This window comes from Prionailurus bengalensis, chromosome E1, assembly GCF_016509475.1.
Source record: "Prionailurus bengalensis isolate Pbe53 chromosome E1, Fcat_Pben_1.1_paternal_pri, whole genome shotgun sequence".
Classification (NCBI taxonomy): Eukaryota; Metazoa; Chordata; class Mammalia; order Carnivora; family Felidae; genus Prionailurus; species Prionailurus bengalensis.
The window spans coordinates 45439872-45466245 of NC_057347.1; the positions used below are offsets into that span (position 1 = coordinate 45439872).

Genomic DNA, 26374 nt, shown 5'->3' on the forward strand with positions numbered 1-26374 from the left:
ATATTATTAGTCTATCACTCTATATCATCTATATTACTATACATAATATATCATAATATATCATCTATATTACCATACATAAAAAATATCATCTATATTACCATACATAATATATCATATCATAAAAATATATGTATCATATATATCATATATATGATATATATGATCATAATATCATAAAAATATATATCATATATCATATATATGATATATATATGACATATCATAATATCATAAAAATATCATCTATATTACCATACATAATATATCATAATATATCATCTATATTACCATACATAAAAAATACCTTTAGAATTGTGTTCAGCCAAGCAGAAGGGACGGTGCTGACAGATCAGACCAAATCTATTCACAAGTAGTTACCTTTCAAAGAGGGAAACCTAACACGTCAGTGAATGTTCAGATTACATGTTCTTACGTGCTGAAAATTAAAAATGGAATCCTGCTTTGACTTATAGCAGGAATGTTCCTCTGCTTTTTCTTTCTGCTAAATTTTCAAAATTGAATTCCTTGTACCATAAGTGCTTTTGTAGATAATAGATCTAATTTAAAGAACAATGAAATACCATTCTTTAATGTATATAAATACTGAAACAGATTTGCTTGTAAAATTACGAGAGAAGAATGAGAAGAATATCTGGTCATAAAATTACTTCAACTGTAGAATAGTTATCAAATTATATATAAGCAGTTCATCTTGAGAAATGATTTGTTTCCCTTTCATTTTTATTTTTCTAAATGCAATTTTAGTTGGAAGAAACTTTATTATGGCATAAGTAATAATAGTGAAAGATACACTGTTATTACCTTGGAAATCTCAAGACTTACCTACCTAAACTGTTAAATATGCTTTAAGTATTTCCGCCCCTGATTATACAAGCGTCCACTTCTCTGAATTACATATTGCTTACATTATTTCAAGCAAAAACTTCCAAGATGGCCTATTGTTTATTCATGTCCTATATTTAAATCCTGCCCTATCAGCAAACAGGCACAAAAGTTATTAAATGTATTGATTTATCCATTTTAAATTCCTTTACAGGTAAGTTCAGTATGATCCTTTTTAACGCACTACATTTTCCACTTAAAGCTATCAGAATTTTTAGCCATTCATGTGCCTGAATGTATCACTTGTACAACATGCCAAAATATGTAGAATCCTAGTAACGAGAATTGGAATACCAGAAATGCAGACTTCCTGGGTTTTTTAAGTATTCTAAATGTAAAAAGTTCCTTTCTAGGGTTCTAAAAGGTTTTAAATAACTGTGACTTATTTGATTCTATGTAGTTGGATTCACCACAGACTAAGTTAATTTCTACCACAGAAAGCATTCTCTGTTTCAATCATAGCTTCCTTCCCCAAATTCACAACCCTTTCTAAATATGTGGTGAAATACCACCAACACAATTGTGTATTTGTATAGTAATTTTATGACTCTCTTTTTTTATTTTATTGGTATGACTCTGTATAATTGTCTTATATGTGTGCCCAGTTGAGATACCACTAATGACATATAATCACCTACCAGCTGTCTACCTACACGTACACACACACACACACACACACCTTAAAGGAAAAATCTTGATAATTGTAACCTTTGTGAGATATAATATTTCTCTCCTTTTCCTTTTTCATGTTAAGTTTTAATAATGGTCCTTTTGGGTGTGGTTTTTTAGCAAAATGAATTTAAGCATGGATCCATTTTGTTTCTCCTTTTGTTTATCTGGAGGTCCTAGTTCTTTCCAGCATGGTATAATTCTTGAATTTCTTTTCATCAAATCTCAGAATTTTTTAAGTCCTGATTTTATTCCCAAATTTGGTCTTCTGTCCTATAGCCTTGTATCATTTAACACGTACAAAGATGGAGGTTCTGTGACTATGCCCATTGTTTGTGATTATGTTTTCCAAATGTTTCACATTAGTAACTAAAAAGCAAAATCAGAAGCTCCTAATAAAAGTAATAGTAATATATAATCCAGTAGGATGTTGTATATTCTTTATTTGATTCAAACTATCACATTTTGAAAGTCATACTTCCCAGAGGGAAGGGGTTAAGGGGATGGGCAAAATTAGTAAAGGGGAGTGGGAGATACAGGCTTCCACTTACAGAATGAATAAGTCCTGGGGATAAAAGGCACAGCATAGAAAATACAGTCAATGATATTGTACTAGCATTATATGGTGACAGATGGTAGCTACACTTGTGAGCATAGCATCACCTATAGACATGTTGAATCGCTATGCTGTGCACCTGAAACTAACGTAATATTGATTTGTCAACTGTATTAAAATAAAAATTAAAATTAAAATTAAAATTAAATTTACCCTCCTGGGTCACCGACTGAACATTAGATAATTTGAGTTATTTTTTCATGTTTTCTCCAACCTGTTTTCAGAAATGTGTAGGTTTATTTTTACTACTGAGTTTTTCTATTTATTGTACTAGTGACTCCGTCATCCTTCCCACCTCTCTAATACTAAGTAAATTTTAGTAGCTGTAATGTGGCATGTTTGTTAAAGAAGTCTGGACACTGCTTATTCAACTGATCAAGAAGACCTAGTAAAGCATTTCTCTTGCATATTAACCTAAGTAATATAATAATAACCAGCATTTATTGAGTACAATGAACCAAGTACCATTATTTAATCTTAATGGTCTCATATGAAAATAGTTGTAAAGATTTCACAGGATCATACAACTGAAAGGATGCAGAAAACTCCACAAAGAATGCTTACAAAAGCTTTTAATAAAGATACAAAATAGCAGGTGAAAGAGAATGCAAACAAGCCCAGAGGCCCCTAGACACTTGCAAGTGCAGCTCTCCAGGTTCTTTCTTAAATAGAATATGCTCTGTCTCCAGAGTGTCAAGGACCAAGATTTGTACAAGGAATCGTGGTTTCACGAGAGCTCCCCAAAAGTTTACAGTGAAGATTTTTATGCCCCTCTGGTCATATAGCCAAGTCAGATTGTCTAACTAAGTCCTCCAGGTGTAAATTGTCAGTAAGCAACTAGTTCTGGGTGCTACAGGAGAAGCTTAAAACTTTAAGCAGCAAATTACAAATCATTAGTTATCCCAGTTGACCTTATCTTGGTTAAGAATCAGTACTAGACTTCCAGGCAACCCCAAAGATAAGCGTAGGACTGGCCCAGTCTAGTTGTAAAATAATTCTGTCTTATATAATAGTGTAATAATCTTTCTTAGAATTGGAAAACTGAGATTCAAAAATAATTGGTCTCAGGTCACATAGATAGTAAGACGCAAAGCTCAGATTCAAGTTCAGATGTGTATGACTTCAAAACCCATGGTCCTAATCATTACAGAAGAGTTCATAGTTCTAAAAACTTTCTGTCTCAGTACAGATGATCTAAAACTATTACATGGCATTAAAAATTTAGTCTATGTCAACAAAAGTAGAGTAGTGAATCAAGATAAAAATTAGTCCTATTAGTTTAAAAGTATTATTATAGAAGATGGACAAACCAATTTTATTTTATATATGTGTGTGTATTAAAAAAATTACTTAGTGTAGCTGGCACACAATGTTACATTAATTTCAGACAAACAATAATACAGTGATTCAACATTTGTATCCCTTATACTGTTCTCACCACAATATAGCTACCATCTGTCACCATACAACGCTATTACAATGTGATTGACTATATTCCCTATGCTGTGCCTTTCATACCCGTGACTTATTCAGTCCTCCTCCCCTTTTCCCATTTTTCCCATCCCCTTCCCCCTTTCCCTCTGGCAACCATCAGTTTGTTCTCTGTATTTATAGGTCTGATTCTGCTTTTTGTTTGCAAACAATCCAATTTTAAAACATGGAAAAGACATTAGATAGACATTTCCCCAAACAAGATACGTGAATGCCTAATAAGCACAGAAAAAGGTGCTGAATATCATCAGTCATTAGAGAAGGGCAAATTAAAACCACAGTGGGACACAACTTGACACCTTCCAGAATGGCTGTTACAAAAAAGGACCCAAGTGTTGACAAAGATGTGGAAAAATGAGAACCTTCATGTATTACCCTTATGTATTACTTTATGTTTATGAAGTAAACATAAACTTACCATACAATCTAGCAATTCCGCTCTTAGGAATAGAGCCAAGAGAAATGAAAACATGTCCAAGGAAAGAAGCATTATTCATAATAGCCCCAAACTGGAAACAATCTAAATATCCATCAATTGGTAAATGGATATACAAAATGTGGAATGTCCATACAGTGGAATACTGTTTTGGCTATAAAGTGGAAGAAATTAATAAATGCTACAGAATGAAATGACCTCAAACATAAAGACTAGATATTGTATTATTCTGTTTATATGAAATTCCAGAAAAGGCAAATTTATAGACAGCACATCAGGAGTTGCCTAGTATTGGGATGAGAACAGAAATTAACTGCAAACAGGCACAAAGGACCTTCTAGGGGTTATAGAAACATTCTAAAACTGAATTGTAGTGATGATTGCACTTATCTGTAAATTTACTAAAAACCATTGAACTGTATGTACATTTACAGTGGGTACATTTTATGGTATGTAAAGTATACCTTAGTAAAACTGGTTTAAAATATATAGCATTGATTTTATTCACAATAAGTCTGTGTATAAGCCTTTGATTCCTTCTTCCTCACACTAACTCTTTCTGGCCTATGTGGCAATAAAAACAGACATGTCACATATGCAGTTTTTCATATTGAGGTAGTGATTTTTTTCCTATATCAAAGCAAGAAAATGGAGAACGTCTCAGAAAAATCTCTTTAGTTACTTGAGACTCAGTACTCTCTATCCGTTGTTCCACTTGGTCATACTAGAAATAAATGATAGATTAGGGAAACAAATAGGTGTAGTTTTCATTGAAGAACCATGTCTTCCTTTCCAGTCCCGTTCATAGAAACTTTGCACATGGGAGTGCTTAATTCATCTAGGCCAGCTTATCTGGCACAAAGACTGCATGCATGGGCTTTGGACTTTTGAACCTTTAGTAGTCACATGCACGAAAATATTACTGCATTCTTGATGCTTCAGTCACCTTGGTGACCTTAAATCATATAAAGTCTCACCATAAAGGAATGGTTAAGTAAAATAGAATGCACCCGTAAAGTTGAATAATACACAGACATTAGCCTGTTGTTATTAAAAATAGATTTCATTTTTTGGCTCTTTATTTTTCTGTATATGGCCTCTTTTGCCTGGAACTGTCCTTGTTCTCAGATTAAGGATTTAGGACCTATCTTGTTCCCATATTCTGCACATATTAGTTATTAGTAAAAATTTATTGGATAGGTGGGTTAATGGAATTAACCAGAAGTTACCAAGTTCATGAAAAGCATCAATGAAGCAAAAATGCACAAAATTCCTAAATGGGAAGTTACCCAGAAAATTTTATTTCTGGTATTTTATGTGAGATGTCTGTTTTTACTTTCTGTGCCCCAATAATCCTAGACCATTATGCATTCTAGACCATTTATTCATCCTTTTGACAAATATTTATTGAGCATATACTGTGTGCCAGGGACTAGATACATTTCTATCTAGCGAAAAAAGGCAAGAAATACCTGAGGCTTCATAGTTGAAAATGGGTGAACTGTGTAATAATAGGTTATGCAAATAGTACAATAGTCATAGTTTTCTTCTCACACTGGGAAAACTAGATGTTTTGCTTGTCTTTACTTTTAAATACCTTGGCCATAAAAGCCCTCCCTCATTATAAAATTTAGCATTTTTTTAAACTTATTTAATTTTTTATATCAAACTAGATTTTATTAATTTATTTTTACTTATAAATTTTTTAATGTGAAATTTTTTATATGAAATTTATTGTCAAATTGGTTTCCATACTTTAGCATTTAAGTAATAAAGTAGGGCCCATAGGCCACATTTAAGTAATAAAGTAGGGTCCATAGGCCACTGAACAATACCACCTTAGTGCTACAAACTCAAAGTTTCTCAAATCTTTCCACCACCGATCAGGTATTCCATAATTTTTGTTGGTAGATCTCATAGTTTTGAAAAAATGTTCAGCATCCCTCTATTCATTATTTAGTAGTTTCTCATTTTTAATTTATCAAACATGTATCTCTGCCAAAGCTTCTGCTTAAATGAGAATAACTACTGTTGTCACCCTTGATAGAATCCTCGCTATGTTTACAGAAGTTTGACGGTGTAACTAGTTAACAGTAAGCATATTATTTATAAATTATTTGAAATACTGAAAATAGTGAACCCCATTGCTACTTTCTCACACCTGTAAACCATGTGCTCATGGTTTATCTGGAGAAAAGGGGTTTATACCAGGCTGGGACCACACAGATACAGGTATATCTTAGCCAAATCTGGGACTTAATAATAAAAACATCTGCTGGACACACACACACACACACACACACACACACACAAAACATAAAAGGTAAGGGGTTAAATAACAGGCATTTTACATGTAGACAAATCCTCTGGGAAACAAGAGTTTCCATTCTCTGCCTTTCAGCATACTGACCCTAGCAGCTGTGTGAACTCCAAGCTTCTTGCAAAGAATTACAAATGAAATTATATTTCAGTCAAATTTTCCTGAAAATAAAAGTTTAAATATATTTTAAATTAATGACACAGTTTTCAGAAATTAGGATAAGAAGCATACATCCACTTTAAAAGAACACACACAAGTACATACACACATATTATAAATATGCTATCACTGAACACATTTAGAAATTATAATTATACAATAATGCCGTGGAGTCCATGATAATCTCATTGGGGAAGGTGCAATATTATGTTTGGTGGCAAAATGGTTAGGAACTATTGGGCTGTTTATGACTGAAAGTCTGAATATATGAAATTAATTTTTAATTAAAGTGAGTAGTTTAGATTAGATACCAAAATAATGTAATAACTTAATATGACTTGAACATTGGCTTTTTTTAAACGTTTATTTATTTCTTTTGAGAGAGAGAGAGAGTGTGGAGAAGGTGCAGAGAGAAAGAAGGGAGAGAATCCCAAGCAGGCTTTGCACTGTTAGCACAGAGCCCTATGCAGGGGCTCAAACCCACGGAACTATGAGATCATGACCTGAGCCAAAATCACGAGTCGGATTCTTAACCAACTAAGCCACCCAGATGCCCCCTTTGGATTAGCTACAAGAATATGTGGCCCATAGTTTCCAACATTTTCATCAGTGAGACTTCCTTAGCACAGATTCCTCAGAGCCTGAGACAAAAGGTTACGTGCTAACACTATATTAAGGGAGTATAAACCAAGGAAACAAGTGAATGAAAGGGGAGTAAGGCAAAGAAGAAACAAATATAAGAAAAGGAATTACAGAGCTGGCAGAGGTGATTGCTTTATTCAACTGAAATCTTCAGAGAGACCATACAATTCCTAACTATGGAAGGGGGAATTACAAGGGGCTCTTACTGCTAGTTCCTGTTTCACATTGGTGTGTTAGCCCTACTAGGGCATTGTTTCCCCTACTTTACTATTGCACAAATCCAGTAGCCCTACTGCATCTCATGTCTCAGCAACAACCAGGAAGTCCAGGGACAGAGGAGAGAGTCTATACAGCATTACACAAGACATTGATTGACTTGTGCTCATGATTATCATAAATGACTAGCAATAGCCACTATAGCCAACCCTTCAGTCTGAAGCAGGATGTTAATAACAGGGACCCAGCTCCAACCCATGGGAATAGTTCACACCATCACTAGAGCCAATGTAGCTAGACAGTGGCAGGTAAGTATATCTAGAATGGCAAATCCAGTAAAGTTCAACCCTTACACCACATAGATCCAGTAATACTCTCTTTGGCATCTGTTCTCACCTGGGAACACGATACTGTGAAACTCTGAATTCTTTTCTGAGAGGAGAGATCTAAATCCAATTCTTCAAGAAGATGACCAGTGCAGTCTCCCAAAAAGACTTAGAAAGGGTTAGTAAATGAAAGTAAGTCCCTGCTGCTCCTGCTGGTCCTGGATTCCATAATGTATGCTCCTTATCTCCCTCCTTCACCCATTTCAGAGCAAAGAATATCAAAATAGATTTCAGAACAAACAATGATTACCTATCAAGGAAGGTCATTTCATAATGATAAATGGGTCGTTTTGTCAGGAAGAAGTAACAGTCCTAAATGTTTATGCACCGAATAACAAAGCCTCAAAGTGGCAGAAATCCGCAAATGTAGAGATTTTAACTCATCTCTCAGTGGTTGAAAGAACAATTAGGAAATCCATTAGCATGTAGATGACTTTAAACAGTTCCATTAACCAACTTAACTTAATTATTTTTTATACGACAGTCCGCTTAACAATAGCATAGTTCAGATGCTTTTTAGGTATACACAGAAGATTCACCAAGACACCAATATTCTGGTCCATAAAACAAGTCTCAGTAAATTTAAATGGACACAAACCATTACAGTATTCTCTGACCACAATGTGTTTACACTGGAAACCAGTAATAGAAAAATATCAGGAGGAGTGCCTGGGTGGCTCAATCAGTTGGGTCTCCAACTGTTGGTTTTAGCTTGGGTCATGATCTCACAGTTCATGGGATTGAGCCCCTCATCAGGCTCCATGCTATCAGCACAGATACTCTCTCTTTCCTCTCTTTCCTCTCTCTCTGCCTCTTCTCCCCATTCATGTGTACTCTCTCTCTCTCTCAAAATAAATGTATAAACATTAAAAAGAGAGAGAGAGAGAGAAAAGGGGCACCTGGGTGGCACAGTCGGTTAAGCATCCAACATTAGCTCAGGTCATGATCTCCCAATTCATGGGTTCGAGCCCTGCATCAGGCTCTTTGTGCATAGCCCAGAGCCTGGAGCCTGCTTCAGATTCTGTCTCCCTCTCTCTCTACCCTACCCTGCTCACTCTCTCTCACTCTCTCAAAAATAAATATTAAAAAAAATTTTTTTAAAGAAAAATATCAGGAAATTTTACAAATGCTTAGAAATTAAACAACATATTTCTAAATAATACTTGGGTCAAAAAAAATCACATTGGAGGGGGCCTGGATGACTCAGTCAGTTAAAAGTTGACTTTGGCTCAGGTCATGATCTCGCAGTTTGTGGGTTCGAGCCCTGCATCAGTCTCTGTGCTGACAGCTCAGAGCCTGGAGCTGCTTCAGATTCTTTGTCTCCCTCTCTCTCTGCCCCTCCCCCACTCATGCTCTGTCTGTCTCTCTCAAAAATAAATAATAAAACATTAAAAACATTTTTTTTAATCACATTGGAATTTAGAAATATTTTTAATTGAAAAATAGTGAAAACAAAACCTCAAAATTTTTAGAATGCAGCTAAACAAGTGCCTAGAAGGAAATTTATAGCATTAGATGCTTATTTTAGAAAAGAGAAATTTATTTCATTAGTGAACTAAACTTCTTAAGAAACAACAACAACAACAAAAAAAGAAATTCAAATCAAAGTAAGCAAAGTAGGAAATAATAAAGAGCAGAAATCAATAAAATAGGAATAGAGAAAATTAATGAAACTGAAAGCTGGTTCTTTGAGAAAATCACATTAATAACCCCCTAGCCATATTAACCAGGAGAAAAAGAAGATACAAATTGCCAAAATCAGGAATGCGAGAGTCTATCATTATAGACCCACAGACATTAAAAGGATAAGGGAATGTCATGAGCAACTTTATGCCAATAAATTTGACAGTTTAGATGACATGGACAAATTCCTTGAAATAACAAATGACCAGAGCTCATTCGAGAAGAAAGAGATAACTTGAATAACTTCATAGCTGTTAAATATAAATTGAATTTGTTGTTTAACACTTTCCTGCAAGGGAAAGATGCCCTGACAGGTAAATTCTATCAAATATTTAAGGAAGAAATTATACCATTTCTACACAAACTGCTCCAAGAAGTTGAAGTGAAAGGAACACTATAAGGCCAATGTTACCTCAACACCAAACCAGACAAAGACATTACATAAAAAGTAAACTACAGACCAGCATGTGCCATGAACAAGATATGAAAGTCCTTAACAAAATTCTAACAAATTGAGTCCAACCTTATGTAAAAGATAACAGGGACAATATATTAAAAAGGACCTGTCATGACTAGGCAGGGATGGGGAGCATTGTCATCTGTCAGAAGCGTAATGATGACTGCCCTCTCTGATGGAGTTGACAGGGAGATATTGCCATGGAACTGGGCTCTCTTGGTATCAGTGAGGATACCAAGACCACTTGGCAGCACTTAATTCTCAGATGTATTATTGTAAAGAGCAAAAAGGCTGGAAGGCAACCATTTGTTAGCTCATCTTTTACCTTTGTTACTACAAAATCCAGAACTCCCATTTAAATTTCCACAGAGAAAACCTCACAAAGAGGCATCATGGAAATTACCTTAAAAACTTGGGTCTCTTCTTTTAATAATAGGTACATTGAAGATGTAAGAAGAGAATATGAACTAACATTAAAAATTCTCCAGGGATGGGGCACCTGGGTGGCTCAGTTGGTTGAGCATTCAGCTCTTGATTTTGGCTCAAGTCATGATCTTATAGTTTGTGAGACTGAGCCCCCATAGCGCTGACAGCATGGAGCCTGCTTGGGATTCTGTCTCCCTCTCTCTCTGCCCTTCCCCTGCTCACTCTCTCTTTCTCAAAAATAAACACTTTTTAAAAATAAATAAAAATAAATTCTCCTAGAATGACCTGTTTTATTCTTATAATTATTGCTAAGATTTTTATAATCTAGATTTTATTGTTGTTAACCATTGGCATTTCAAGGCTTAATGAAAATGTTTCTGTTTATAAGTCCTGTTTATAATTAATGGTAAGACTAGATAAAATTCTAGATTTTTGTTTTTGTTTGATTTCATTAAGGGACATCTAGGGTTAGAGCTACAGAGTGTAGCTGTACAAGAAAGCCCTGTACTGTTTCCTTATTTGGACAGATTATTTCTCCTATGTTAGCATCTACTTAAGACCTCTTATTTTTTTCTAATTCATTATTACATATGAAAGGCAATAAATTTAAATGAGGGAGAGGAAAATGTGGGATAAAAAGAGTATAAAGATCTTTTTGAGAACTGTGGGGCTTTCCAGCAATCCATGAAAATTCTTTAAATTCCCTTTTTGATGAAATTCTGAAATTTTTCACATTCATAGGTCCTAGTTTTAGATCTTTTAGCATTGATATACGAATTTGTTTAGTTCCATTCAGAGAGAGTTGTTAAAGTAAATGTATGAGAGATGTGAGAGAGAACATGTAAGGGATCGTTATATTTTGGTTTCGATTATTTAAACTTCATGGTGGAGATGAAATGATCATCAGCAACTTTTAAAAAAATATTACTACTGCTCTTATTATCTAGTCACGAATTTGGATAATAATGAACAAATTAATCTCTAGGTTTATGGGTGTTTTGGTTTTTTTTAACTTGTTTTACTCTCTTTTTTAGCTACATTGACAAGCTATTCTGAAAACGTGGAACGCACAAAATATGTTGGGGAAAGCAGTAAAGAATTAGGATCTGGAGGAAACCTGAAACCTTGGCAGTCTCAAAAATCCAGTATGGATTCGTGTTTGTATCGAGTAGATGAAAACATGACGGCTTCCACCTATAGTCTGAATAAGATCCCTGAGAGGAATTTGGAAACTGTTCTATCGCAGTCAGTACAGTCTATTCCTCTGTATCTTATGCCACGGCCAAATTCAGTAGCAGGTAAGAGTTTTTAAAAATTGACCATTTTACTGGCGTGTATACTGAAATGAAAGTAAATTCTGCTTTAACAGAATTTTCTATTCATCTTCTTTGTTCTTTTGTGTGGCTAATATGCATGTGGATATCTTTTTGAACCTGGGGGAAGGCTCATGCTCAAGTGGTGATTCTGCTCCCAAAATGTGTAAAAACACTCACAAAATCATAAGTAAAACCTGTAAAGTGTATGGTTGAATTTCTAAAAGTATTTTTTTCATATCTGAAGTCTTTGAAAAGATTTCAGTCTGTGGTTTTTAAAAACATTAGTTTAAAAAAAAAAACATTAAATTGAAGAGTATTTCAGTAGAATTTATATTATTAGAAATCATCATCCATAGTTTGAAGGAGAGGCAGGCAGGCAAGAATTTAGCTTCCCAGTCCATGAGCTCAATATTTCCACCATATCCATCCTATCGTAGAAGAATCACCAGGTACCTACAAGTGCTAAAGAAGAACTCAGACACTACTAGCAGGCTCAGTCAGAAAGTCATAAAGGAATGTCAAGGGATGCCTGGGTGCCTCAATCGGTTAAGCGTCTGACTCTTGATTTAGCTCAGGTCATGATCTCAGTCATGAGAGTGAGTCCTGCATGTGTAGAGTCCGCTTAAGATTCCTCCCTCTGCTCCTGCACCACGCACATGCATGCGCTCACTAGCTCTCTCTCTCTCTTTCTCTCTGTCTGTCTAAATAAATAAATAGATAAATAAAGAAATAAATAAATAAAAGTTTTTAAATAAAGTAAAAAAAGAGAATAAGTCAGACCAGGAGCTTTTGCAGATAGTTGGGCAGTCGGGCATTTTCAAAATGCAGCAGCATCTACACTTTGTCCCTAATACAAAATCATAGTCGTGATTGTCTGTCTTACTTGCTCGATGAATGCCTAAAAGGTTTATCTCACGGACACAAAATAATAAAATACCTATTATAGTTAAGAGCTCTTATTTCCCAGGTGTAATGATTTATGTTATGCAGATAATAGTGTGATGCTTCTTGCCTTTTTGTACTTTTCTAAAACATTACTCTTTGTTCTGTCCTCTGGGAGACCATCAGCATCAGTCATCACATGTGATTATGTGGTGATGGCTCATCTGGAAGATCAGTAAGTGTAGACAATTTAATATGTATTTTTCAAGATTATTCATTTTTACATAGTAGCAAAAAACTTTTCCCTCCTAGGTTCTTTGGAATATGTTGGTCCCCAGGGATGATGTCATATTATACTTTAGAATGTTGTAACTTAGAAAGGGCCAGGCAAATTCATCTTTCCAGGAGAGAAACATATAAACCCTTGCTTATATAAAATTGGGGAAATATAGCTACCAACCTTAATGGTACATCCCAATTTATTTAACTAAGCTACAGTGATTTCTAAGAAAGTTCTGGCTCTGTTATTTGAGAAGGGCATTGAGCATTTAGTAGAAGACAGAAATATAAGCTTCTCTTGTCCTCTCTTTACTGGAAAAATTATAAAATACTTTGCCCTTTTTTTTTTTACATTTTAAATTGTGTTTAATTTTATTTATTTTTTTAATATGAAATTTATTGTCAAATTGGTTTCCATACAACACCCAGTGCTCATCCCAACAGGTGCCCTCCTCAATGCCCATCACCCACTTTGCCCTTCTTGAGCATAAATATCTGTAGATTTATTATTTTACCCTATGCAGATACTAGTGTGTACAAAGAGTTGTCCAGGACTAATTAGCCAGATATAATTCTTCCCTCTAAGGTTTTTTAACACTGCTGCTTTCTAGAAATCAGCACAAGGCAGCTTTCAGAAGTATCAGTGAGTCACCAATTATTTCTCTAATACATGTAGGAGAAATTAACTGTTAAGCTCTATCACAGAGAATAGAACCCAGTTTTCTATACCAGGTATTTTAATCACCAGGTTAAAAAAAAGTTTGCCACTTGAAATGTTTTTTTTTTTTTTTTAAACTTCACAAAGCAAGCAAGAGTAGTAGGCGAAGAGTTCAGTCTTTCATTTACATGGATTGTAAGATTCTTGTTTATTTAGAATTTTATCTTGTAAGAACTGATATCCTAGTTACTTAATAAAATCTTTTAAGTTATGTTCAATTTTCAGGGAATTGTCATCTAATTTATGAATTTGGATGGCTTCTAAACTACCTCTCGTGATATATTTTTTGCTAACTGCCATTTACAAACTTTACCGCTTATAAGCATCAATATATTTGTGGCTACACTTAGACTTAAAGTTTTTGCATATTCTTTGGGACACTGACTTCAGCAAATATTAAGATAAGAATTTTATGGAGAATTACAGGATAGAATTCTAATTGACAACCATTGTTGTGTTTGTAAAATAGCATCAAATTTACAGTAACTTTGGTATATTTATAAATAATACAGTAATTTATAAAGTATCATACAGAGGAGGGAAGCATCTGAGTGCAAAGGAAAAGGGTAGAGAGGAATAGAAGACATCACAGAGAAGGACAAATAAGAAGTCACAGAAAAAAGAGGAAGGAGTTACTAAGAAGTTAAAGAAGTTGGCACATTATTTCAGCATGACCCAACCGTGGGATACAGTGAAGAAATAGTAGAAAATGATGTTGAAGGTGATACCAAGGAGCTTATATGCTCTGATGATAAATGTTAGGTTTATTTTGTTGCTAGTCAGGAGTATAAGCAGGAGCTGTACTATCAAATATGCTGTTTAGAAAATGGCTGAATAGCCATCTGTATAGGATGGACTGAAGGAGGAGAGCCAGGAGTTAGAGAAGATAGTTCTTTAAAAGCTTGTGGTATTATGCAGTATTATAGAGAGTGAATCATCAGGTATCATCAGTAGAGTTGAGAAAATGGTTTAGGAGAGTTTCTTCTTTGTTGCCTTAAAAAATAGCATTTATTAGATTTTTTTTTAATATAGAGAAATAACAAGGAAGAAAACAAAACAAAAATGAGCCATAATTTCCTTTCCCAGTGGTTCCTGCTGACATATTCTAGAAATTAAAAAAAATCATGTGTGTTACATAATAAATATGCAAATCAAATAAAAATTCAAATTCAAGCAAAAAAATACAAAAGAAAAAGGGAAAGCCTTCCCTTTCCACCTAGTTCCCCTCTCCAGTGATAAAGTGATTAGGGTAAGTATGGGCAATCTGTAGCATTAAGTCTTAAGCTTAGTTTTCTGAATATAAATTTGGATGTTCATACACCTTTAAATTAAAATTCTAAGATATGAAAAATAAAAACTACTGTCTTTTATTGTTTTCAAAATGTGAGCCACTACTGCATGTTTATTTTTTAAGCCCTTTGTAGTTGGAAGGAAGTGGAGAACCTTGTGGATTTGCGGTTGCATGGCAGAAATTATCAGAGAGTAGGATGTCTCTGGTCATCCTGGATGTCTTAAAAGGAGACTGGCTGTGAATTAGAGGGATGTGGGAAGCAGGAAATGTTCACTTGCAGCAGCTGTCCTCAGGGCTTTGTGTGAAAATGAGGAGTCTTCAAGGAATTATAAGCAGCAGAAGTCAGTTACAATATAAACTCTCACCATCTACTTGTTAATGTTTGGAGCTGCACATTTTCCTAAGAAAAGGATCTTAAGAATCAGGTAAATGCAAAATCGGAATCATGGGGGATTTGGATGAATCCAATCAGAAGCTTAATGAGGATTTTATAAAGAGGAAAAAATGGGCTTTTCAGCAGTCGGAGTGTTGGCTTTATGAATCAAGGGCATAAGGACAGCAGAGTGGCTTCTTGCCCAGGCTGTAGCAGACAACGTCATCCAAGATCCCTGCTCAGGTCAGCCAGAATGATAATCGTGCTACTAAAACCTGTTTGCACTAGTAACACCTGATCTAAGAAGAAACAATTCAAACGGGTTTTATACTCAATATAGAGTTGCCTCTGGAATGTTTTGTACCAAATGTCTGCTGGATTTTTTTTTTCTGCCCACTTATTTAAGTTATTTTGACTTCAAAAAAGTATGTCAGTTAAATGTTCTATAAATGAGTCAGCTGTTCCAATCCTATGAAGTCTCAAAAAAAAAATATATATATATATATATGTATATATATATGCTCCCTTTTTCCACTTCCCTCTTGGACCTTTAATGACATAGATTTTACTTAGAGATAGATTTTACATAGAAGTTTACTTTTTAAAAACATTTTCTTTTCACATAAAATTTTTTAAGTAGATTTGTTTTTCCTCTTTCTTCAGTTCACTTCGACTTACCTAATTATCTCCTATGCTTGTATCTGGAAAGTGTTCATTAAATATAGTATTAACTTGATGAAATTATCTCGAAAAAAATTGGCCAGCACAGTTTCACAGTAAGAGTACCACTATGAGGTGGGGATATGTGTGTCCCTATAGATCTGTCATTGGTATTTGTATGTGATGATGATGTGCAAGGCATTGTTGCTATAGCCACCTGCTTCATCCTTAGCTTTCAAATAACCCCATAAGACACAACCTAATTTTTTATTCATTGATCATTTAAATGTAGTCAAACACAAAGTGTATATTAAATACAATTATTAGGCAAGCATTTATTGAGCATGTATGTGCCAGGCACTATTTGAAACACTTGAGAATCATCAGTAAACAAAACAGAAATTCCCCCCTCATGGACCTTACATTCTAGCCAGGGCAAATAAAATAATCTTAGTAAGTAAGTAATTTATATAGCATGGTAGAAAGCGATATGTACTTTAGAAAAAAATAGAAGAGGGAAGAGGGATCAGAAGGAAGGAAGGAAGAAAGGAAGGAAGGAAGGAAGGAAGGAAGGAAGGAAGGAAGGAAAGGAGGGAGGGAGGGAGGAAGGAAGGTTGGTTATATGAACATCATTGGAGCTGAGCATATTATCATAGTGATGTCTGTTAAGCATTAAACAGAGCAATGAAGAGGGTGAGGACAGAGCCAGATATATCTAAATCTACGTAGGACCAGTCTGGAATTCAGTTCTATATTAAGCATTATGTGCACGGTACTCTGATTTACTCTGAGGGGATAGGGTTATCAAAGATGAATCAGACATTACTTTCTCACCCTCAAGAACCTACTATAATAAGGAAAGACAGCCATGTAAGCAAGTTGCTGAATAACATAGGTCCTAATTAGCAATATACGTATGTGGTTGCTAAAGGGGAGAAGCAATTAATTTTGACTAGAGGATCTGTCAGGGAAGGAGAGAAGATATAGCCTTAGCAAATTTTGTGACAAAGATTGAGATGTTTGACAAACTAAGACGAAGACTTTCTCTCAGAAAGTGGCTTGCAAATAGAAGTTTCAAGAGATTATGAGGGAGAGTAAATGTGTACAACTAGCAGAACACAGAGCCCCAGCTAACAGAATCTCAGGTCTCCTGCCTCAGCTTTCCAATATTTATCTCATATTCCTTTAAATAATGGGCAAGAATTTTGAAAATGATTAAGCAGTGAGAAACAGAATAAGACTAAGGAGAATTATGATTTAATAAGGAAGAAAGGCTGTGAAAAAAAATATTGGAATATTTGATAAAGAAAATTGTTATACAGATATCAACAAAAAAGATTTTAATTGCTAACATAAGAAAAAGAACAAATGTTTTAATAGATGTAAGTAACACTAAATAAAATGTATTTGCAATCCTGATTAAAACAATAGTTCCCCATCGGCTGATTTCAAATCTGTGCCCTGAATCAGGGCTTCAGAGCTATAGCCCTTAATACCAAAGATCACTGCTTTTCCTTAGTTCACTGTTTGCCTATGAGTATTTGGATTTGTGAAGGAATGAACTGTTCATTCAGTGACTGTAGTATTTGTCTTTTTCCCCTAATGTCATCTGGCTGAAAGTGAGACATGTGCTCATTCCAAAACATATTTATGACATTTCTTGATCTTGTGAAATAAAGCAGTAGAACAATTGATGTCCATTTTCCTAGGAATTGTGATGGTGAAGATTAGTTTAGCAAAACTTGTTAAGTTCACATTAACCATTTATATTTAATAAATGTTGCCAGCAGCTCTTTGAATAGAAAGCTGACCCTGTGAAAACTAGGCTGTGGCTAAAAGTACCTGCCAGATCTTTCCATTAAAGACAAATGAGAATGGATTATCTGTTGCTCACATCTGTACTCAAAGTATAGAGCTCCCTTTAAAAGAGTCATAGATGAACATAATATAGAAAAAAGAAAGACCCTGGGATTTTTTTTTTCTTAACACAGCTTTTTGCTCCACTCCATGTTGTATATTTCTCTATCATTCTGCCCACTGTTAATGAAATAAACGTCTTTTTATTAAAATGTATCAAACCATGTTAGTGTGTTGGCATGTAGAACCATTTTAATAAGAGAACCTTGCTTTAAAATTATATAATGTGCCATCAAATATTGCCATAACGGTAATTCAAAACTTAACATTCATCCACCTGTTAAGGGTTTGTTTGCATTGTGTTTTAATGTGAGTAAAAGATTCTCATTGTCACTGATAATTCTTCCATATTACTCTTCAGTTTATCAGCTTTAGAAAGTAACTTTACATATTTTTTCTTACTAAAAAAAAATTACAAATTTGGGGCTTTTATTTGTTCTTTTGTTTCTTACTGTGGAAAATATTTGAAGCCTAGAGATTTATTAGCCTGCAATCACAGGCCTCTTCACTTTGCATACAAGGTCTTTATTATTGCCCAAGTTTGATTACTTATCTTTGAAGCCATAAAAAACAGAGTTGAGGGAAAGTGACAAAGATGAAGAAGGGATGAAAACTAAGATTCTTAAGAGAGAATTAAATCTGTTTAGCTTTAAAGAGGGAGAGATGGTACAATGCAAATAGCACTCACTGGATTGACGGGCCAGATAGCTGGTTTTGAGGCCAGACTCTGCCATAAATGAGTGATTCACTGTAGACAAGTCACTCTGCTGTCTCCTAATATATAAAATGAGGGGATTTAACTAATTTAGGGTCAAAACACTTTGTATATAAAGACCATCTAGTAAATATTTTAGACTTTGCAGGCCAAAATGGCCTCTCTGGCAACTACTCAACTCTGTTGTAAATGACTACCTGATGAATAGGCAAGGCTGTGTTCCAATAAAACTTTATTTACAAAAATATGCAAGAGGCCAGAATTCATCTACAGGCCTTAGTTTGCTGACCTCCGGACCAGATGACCTTTAAGATTCCTCTCACGTCTTCGTTCTGTGATGCTGCTTTATTATCAACATACATATCTGAAAGGATTGCTTCTCCATTATTTTCTGTACCAGTTGGGGCTAGCCAGGAGGCAGGAACCACAGTTATTTTAACAGAAAATTCGATATATAAAGAATGGTAGACTATGTTTAAATGAACTGGAAAGGTAAAAAGAAAACACAGAGGTAGTATGGGTTTGGCAACTGCCGGAAGCAGCTACCACCTCTGAGCCTGTGGAACAAGAGGAGGGTGGGATTGTTAAACTATAGAAACTTGGAAGAAAGGCCTCACAAAGCTGAAACTCCGATCTCTGTGAAAGGAGCCCTGCTCAGCTGATGCTAATATTTCTGAGCTCCAAGGAGAGCTCTATGGGAATGGGACCTCTGAGGGTTCCCCCCCTTGGGGGTGGTGGGGGATAGCTACACATAGGAAGAACCAAACAAAACAGACTTTGATTAAAGCAGGAGAGACACTATTAAACTTCAGAAAGAACTAATTCACAGAACCACATTAGAGTACCAGTGGGAATGGTGTAAGTCATCGTCCCCAGTGTTTTTAAATGAAAAATCATGTAGTTATCTTTCCTGGATAGTTTTAATTTCAGAACGCAGAGATCAAGATTATCTCTTATTCCTCTGTTACTCTCCCAGTGGGAACGGTATAAGAGTCATTGTCTCCAGTGTTTTTAAATAAAAGATTAAATAGTTATCTATTCTGGATAGTTTTAATTTCAGAATGCGGAAATCAAGATTATCTCTTATTCCTCTGAGACTCTCCCACTGATGTGCAACATGGCATTTGACTTCCTTTCTTGGTTTAGTTCCCTAGACTAGCTTCCAGAGACTTTTATTTCCTCATAGAAAGTATATCTGTGATCTAGTTAAGTTCCTGTCATCTCGGTTTCCAGTAGACCCAAGTAACTAAGCTAATTGCATTAGTTGAAGGATGAGGGGAATATAGATCTCTGGCACATGTTCTCTCTGTTCTTTTCTGTTTTCCTCTATCTCTTTTCTCTTTTCTCTGTCTTTTCACTCCCTTTTTCAGCCCAGAGAGCACTTTGTGACTTTCTTTGTGCCACTTAGTCATAATCCACTGTGTATTGTTGTTTGTGTCTTATCTCAATTGGGGATGTGGACAATACTTCATTAGAGCTCTCCAGCCAAGAATGATCTCAGTTTGTTTCTTCTCACCCACTCAAAACAGTCACCAGAGGCAAACTGGCAGCTAAGCCAGGGAGGGCATCAAAAACAGGGCCTGGCACACAGTAAACTCTGGGTAAATAATTGTCATTGAATAACTGAGTAACCCCCGACACAGTATCTTACATAATTGGCAACAGATTGAATCAACAGTTTCATTAATAATTTATAAGCTCTAAATAATTATTTTCTGACAGAAGTTTGGGGGTTGTGTTGTTGTTGTTAAAAACTATTTTTGTGCCCAGCACTTTCTGATTCTTAATTTCTTCATTTTTTGGTTTATTGTGAATGGACCCAACAGCTCTCAGTATACAGCAGTGCCAATACCCATTTATCCCCCTTTCTTGTGCCATTTTCTCTCTCTGTGTTGTGCCTGGGTTAAAGGGTTTCTTCATTCAATGGGAGACCATTATTACCTATGTTCAGAGGGCAACAAAGTGCTTTTTAGAATTCATGGACGTTGACAGTTCCCTAAATGCTCTTTAGCAGTTCTCAGTCTGTTGTCCCAGGTGCCCATCTTTCTAATATATACATACAGGTGAAAAATGTTTTCAGAATGTTTTCATGTTTCATTCTTGAACATGAAGGGAAAATGTTGAAAATAGAACTTCATGTTTTTCTTACAGCTCAATCTGATGATGTTTATACCTTGTTCTACAAATGGCATTTGTGACCCCAAAGAAGCGAAAACTAATAGTCTTTGTTATCGAGTACTAATGTGTTTGCTAACTTGTTGCCAGTACTCTTCATAAGCTCAGGCAGTTGATAGTGATGAAGGAGATGAAGACGACTCTTGACATTTTTTTCCCTGGAACATGTTCTAGACACTGGTGAGGACGTTGAGTTCAGCAAAACTCCTGGTAAATATATATGCTGGAGTAATCTCTGATTCCCAAGTTTGGGAGGTACAGACTAACTGAAAGTTTTCTAAGCTTACGTATTCTGACTAAACTTTTCTGTCTTGTCAGCCACAAGCTCTGCCCACTTGGAGGACCTTGCTTACCTGGATGAACAGAGACATACACCATTGAGAACTTCTCTTCGAATGCCGAGGCAGAGCATGGGCGGTGCTCGCACACAACAGGATCTGAGAGGTTAGAACCCCAGAAGGACTTTTTCTGGGGATGCCCAGGCGAAAATGGAAATGGGCAATAGGCGAAAAGTTTCTTTGTTTCCAGTTTCCACGCTCACTTAAGTCTCCCTTAACCATAAGCCTATAACCATAGAATAGAAAGATAAACACAAATACATTATACTCATCATATACATTGTAATTTTGAACAGTTGGAAGCATTGATTCCTGGAAATTCTGAAAGAAAACAAGGGTAAAAGTGGTGATGGGGGAAACAACCTTTTTAAGGTCCTGGATTTCAGAAGTGAGTGTTGACTAACTTCAGCCCTAGTCACCCAGGTGAACTTGGTGCTAATAGTTACGTGTTTTGTAGAGAATGTATTTCATTTTCATTCTAGTGGCCATTTCTAGTGATGCACAGTACTTTTATTTACTTGGAGTCTCAGACAGTGCTTTTAGTCCTGTCCTGGCAACATCTAAACAACTTAGTCCTTTTCCCACTCAGGCACCTGTTTCTTTACACTCTTTATACATACTGCATGTTTCTGCAGTCAGGAACCTGATCTTTTCAAAGACTCTCATTTTGTTGATCATTTCAAAGACAGTCTAATTGAGAGACCTGTTTGTTGTATCACTGCTTGTGCCTCTTATTTATTTGTTCAAAATGAACCAAACTGTCTCCAATAGCCTTAACAAATAGATGGTCTGCTTCCTCTAGTACCTAGTAATCCATAGCTCTACTCCCCCAAGTGCATTTTTCATTTTATCTTATAGATTATGTTCATCTTTCCTTTGGTCTCCTCCTCACCCCTTGTCCAGTGCTAATCTATATGGCACCACATGCATAACTCACACAGGAAAGGATTCATTCATGCCTGCTCTCCATTCTGGAATTCATTATGCTGAGTGTTTTTCAATGACTGACCCAGTAGGAGCATAAAATAATTGATTGTGTTGCTGCAATTACCATACCTCGGTCAACTATAGTGAGTTGATGACCTCAGTCAGTTTTAGTTCCCAATCCTATTCATCCTGCTCACCATTTCTTCAGTTAACCACATGCTGGTTGCTTAGTAGATACAGTTGTGTATTTCTAGCCCAGAAAGGAATTGCATTCAGCTTTATTTTAGTGCTGATAGATTGATTATATCCAAAGCCTGAATAAATCTAGTCAAAAGACTAAATAAATGATTTGTGCCAAAACCAGAATGCATAGCCGTAATAAAACAGGTTGGACACATGATTTCACTCATATGTGGCATTTGAGAAACAAAACAAATGATCATAGGGGAAAAAAAGAGAGAGGCAAACCAAGAAACAAACTCTTAACTATAGACAACAAACTGATAGTTACCAGGGGGGCATAGGTGATGGGGATTAAGGAGGGCACTTGTGATGAGCACTGGGTATTGAGCTGTGTAGTTTTGAGAACCCTTTGTGTTGGGTTCTGTTGATACTTGATGGTATATCTCCGCTCTATATAAAGATTTAGTAAGATCTTTGGCAGATGTATTCTAGTGAGCTTGATATTTAGACACTGGTATCACTTGTATCTAGAAAACAACAGAAATCTTTTCTATTGCACTGAGCTTCAGCCTAAACGTTCAGTAAAACCAAAGTAAATCCAACGATTTTTCAAAGCATGCCTAAATCTTTAGGGAGCTCTCTGCCCAAATAATGCATTCCTAACAAAAGCAATTGTATATCCTTTACAGATTGTGTTTCATCTTATTGTTTACACTAGAACTTAAAGACACAGTTTTCCATTGATACAGGTGCTATGATATTAGTGTTTCAGCTCCTTAACGTTGTCTTTTCTTTCAAGACCTTTTCTTTTAGCACTCTAAATGGTTAGAACATACCATTCAGTTGAGTGCTTTAATCTGTAAGAGACTGGATATTTACTAAGCAGTATTTGCCTTCTAAAATTAGCATACTAATCTTCCCTCAAAAAGTAATATGTTATCTTAATTGCTGTTTACAAATGAATTCTGTGTCTTACCATATGACTTAAAACACATTTACAATGGGGCGCCTGGGTGGCGCAGTCGGTTAAGCGTCCGACTTCGGCCAGGTCACGATCTCGCGGTCCGTGAGTTCGAGCCCCGCGTCGGGCTCTGGGCTGATGGCTCAGAGCCTGGAGCCTGTTTCCGATTCTGTGTCTCCCTCTCTCTCTGCCCCTCCCCCGTTCATGCTCTGTCTCTCTCTGTCCCAAAAATAAATAAACGTTGAAAAAAAAAAAAAAACACACATTTACAAGAAAGGAAAGCAAACTTGGATTGACTTTCCTTATATTTCTGTAGACCTGCTTGACAAACCTTTATAATTTGTGCTTCTTACATCCAAAACATTGCACTTTATCACAGAAACAGAATCATATTGTTTTCCTGGCATAATTTTAGAAAACATGTCACATCATGCTTTCTATTTTATTTAAAAGAACATACAAATTGCAGTCATGTTTTTGTTTTATATATTTTTCTTTGGTTGCGGTTGAAGTAAAACAACTTTACCCCCCAAAAAATAGTAAAGTGATTGAAACTTTTTGTAGTATACACTAAGATAAATCCTTGTACATTAAAGATATATCTTTCTATATTTTAAAGTATTACTCAAATGCTGTGAAATAGTTTCTTAATCACAGTTAAATGGGTTTTAAATCATAAGTGATGAGGGAGGGGCCCTGAGTGGCTCAGTCAGTTAAGCATCCAACTTTGGCTTAGGTCATAATCTCATAGTTCATGAGTTCGAGCCCCACGTTGGGCTCTGTGCTGACAGCTTAGAGCTGTCCAAAGCTCTGCTTTGGATTCTGTGTCTCCCTCTCTCTCTGCCCCTCCTCGGCTCACCCTCACTCTGTCTCTCTCTCTCAAAAATAAATAAACATTAAAAATAGTAATAAATAATAAAAAATAAATAAATCACAAGTGATGGGTTTTAAATGACCCTCAATCTTCAGTAGTGAGGTAGTGAATGGTCATGTACACTGTAGCCTGGCTACTAAATTTGCTGGCTGATTTGAAGTATGGAGATGATCTGAAATAATACTCTTGAGGATATGTCTGAAGAGGTATAAATCATTTATTGGGCACTTCAGGCATTCTTGCACTAGTCTGTTTAGAGCAGTGGTTCTCAAACTTTCTGGTTGTCAGCACCCTTTTACACACTTAAAAAAATCACTGAGGATTTGGGGCGCCTGGGTGGCTCAGTTGGTTAAGCATCTGACTCTTGATTTCATCTCAGGTCGTGATCTCAGAGTTTGTGGGATCGAGCCCACACGCTGTCAGTGTGGAGCCTACCTGGGATTCTCTCTCTCTTCTCTCTCTACCCCTCCCCTCACTTGTGTACTCTCTAAGTAAATAAACAAACGTTTTTTTAAGTTTATTGAGGACCCTAAAAGCTTGTGTCTATATGAGTTATATCTATTGATATTTACCATATTAGAAGTTAAAACTGAGAAATTGTTAAAATATCTGTTCATTTTTAAAAAAAAAACAAGAGTAGACCTGTTCTTTGTGAATAATCATATAAGCTCTGGAAAATTCTTCTGTACTTGGGAAAGAATGAGTGTGGAAAAATACAGTAACCTTTTAGTATTATGAAAATAGTTTTGATTTTGTGGACGCCCTTGAAAGTATCTTCAAAACCCGCAGGGGTCCCCAGATCACACTTTAAGAACCACTGGTTTGGAGAGTACCACTGCAGTTGAAGATAAGTGCCTTTACACGTTTAAGGACCACACATTCTATTTACAGAAATGCAAAAAAAGTGTAGTTTTAGAATTGGTTAGAAGTTGTTCATAAACACATTGTTTCAGAGAACAGGCAGAGAGCTGTACTTTTAATCTCCTGACTTAATTATTTTATGACTGGAAGTTTGTACCTCTTAATCCCCTCTATCTATTTCACCCATCCCCCTACCCACCTCCCCTCTGGTGGCCACCAGTTTGTTCTTTGTATTTAAGAGATGTTTGTTCATTTGTTTTTAGATTCTAAATATAAGTGAAACCATGAGGTATTTGTCTTTCTTTGTCTACCTAAGTTTTTCCCAGCTCTTTACACTTCCAAGCTGGCAGGACCTCCTGTAGCTGACAGGCCCTACTCTTCCAGCTTTGTTTGCGAGTACTTTTTGAATATTTGTCCTGAATTCACTTAGGTTTTAGGAGATACCTTCGTTCTGGAATTCTGTCTAAGCTGTCAGTGTATAATTCTTTACTCATCTTATCACTAGCATTTATTATGATAACTTTGTGTTAGAAGGACCAGCCTGTTTTCACTGATGTTCTTTAGTTGTGTTATTTCAGTGCAGTGACTAACACCTTACAGATTATTCCCAGATTTGATGCACAGTGGCTTTGTAATTGTCTACTGACCATTTTGTATGAAACTCAACACTTAATGCCAGAAAGAGTACATATGCAATAAATGTTTGCTTGAATTAATAAAAAGAGTACAGGCGTAGCTCGTTTGATAGTTACCTTAATAATAACTGCAATGGTTTGATCATCGTGATAGTGTTTTGACCACTGAAGCAGAAGTTGCTGGATAACATCTGAGCTACAAGTGGGGTATTAACACTAACATTTGCACAAAGAAAAAAAAAATAAAAGACTAGAAGGGAGATAAAATACAAAATAGAAAATTAAAATTTCTAAAAAAGTTAACATTTGCTTCATTAGTAAAAAGTCCCTTTTTTTTACTTCTCAAGACAGCTGTTTTGAACAACTGTTCTACCGAAATTGATGCTTCCAGATACCCAGCCCAACAATGGGGAAAAGGTCATTTAAGTGCACTGTCCAGGATCCCGCTGCAGCAAGTACTAGATTCCTCGCTGTCAACCATCCAAGAACCTGAGCTTTAATGATAAAATAGTTACAGCAGATTGTGTACCAGTATGGAATATATAGCTGGCTAACCAACCATAAGTGCCTTTTCTAGTCCCAAATCCTAATGTCTTTGAGAGATATTAATATGAAACATTATTAAAGTTTTTAACTCAAGTTTTTAAAATTATTTTGGGGTCCATTTTAAAAAATTCATCACCATTGTATTAATGTGGAGTTATGCTTGAAGTAACCAACCTGAAACCTGTCACTCTTTCTGACCATCTTAATGGACTATCTTCTCCCACGAGAAGGACAGAAACTAAGTTTGCTGCTGAGCAAAAAGAAAGATAAAGGTTATTGGTTTTTATAGATAAATGTAATAAATCTTTTTTTTAAG

General features: G+C 35.7%; 1 protein-coding gene across 7 annotated transcripts in view; it reads left to right on the forward strand.

Moving 5' to 3' along the window:
• The window catches only part of TANC2 (tetratricopeptide repeat, ankyrin repeat and coiled-coil containing 2), a 384022-nt gene that overhangs the window by 238960 nt on the left and 118688 nt on the right, over positions 1 to 26374 (forward strand). For all 7 annotated transcript variants that reach the window (XM_043584928.1, XM_043584929.1, XM_043584930.1 and 4 more), the window contains 2 exons: positions 11442 to 11705; positions 21052 to 21177. In XM_043584928.1, the coding sequence (XP_043440863.1) occupies positions 11442 to 11705; positions 21052 to 21177 (390 nt within the window). The remainder of the gene's footprint in view (positions 1 to 11441; positions 11706 to 21051; positions 21178 to 26374) is intronic.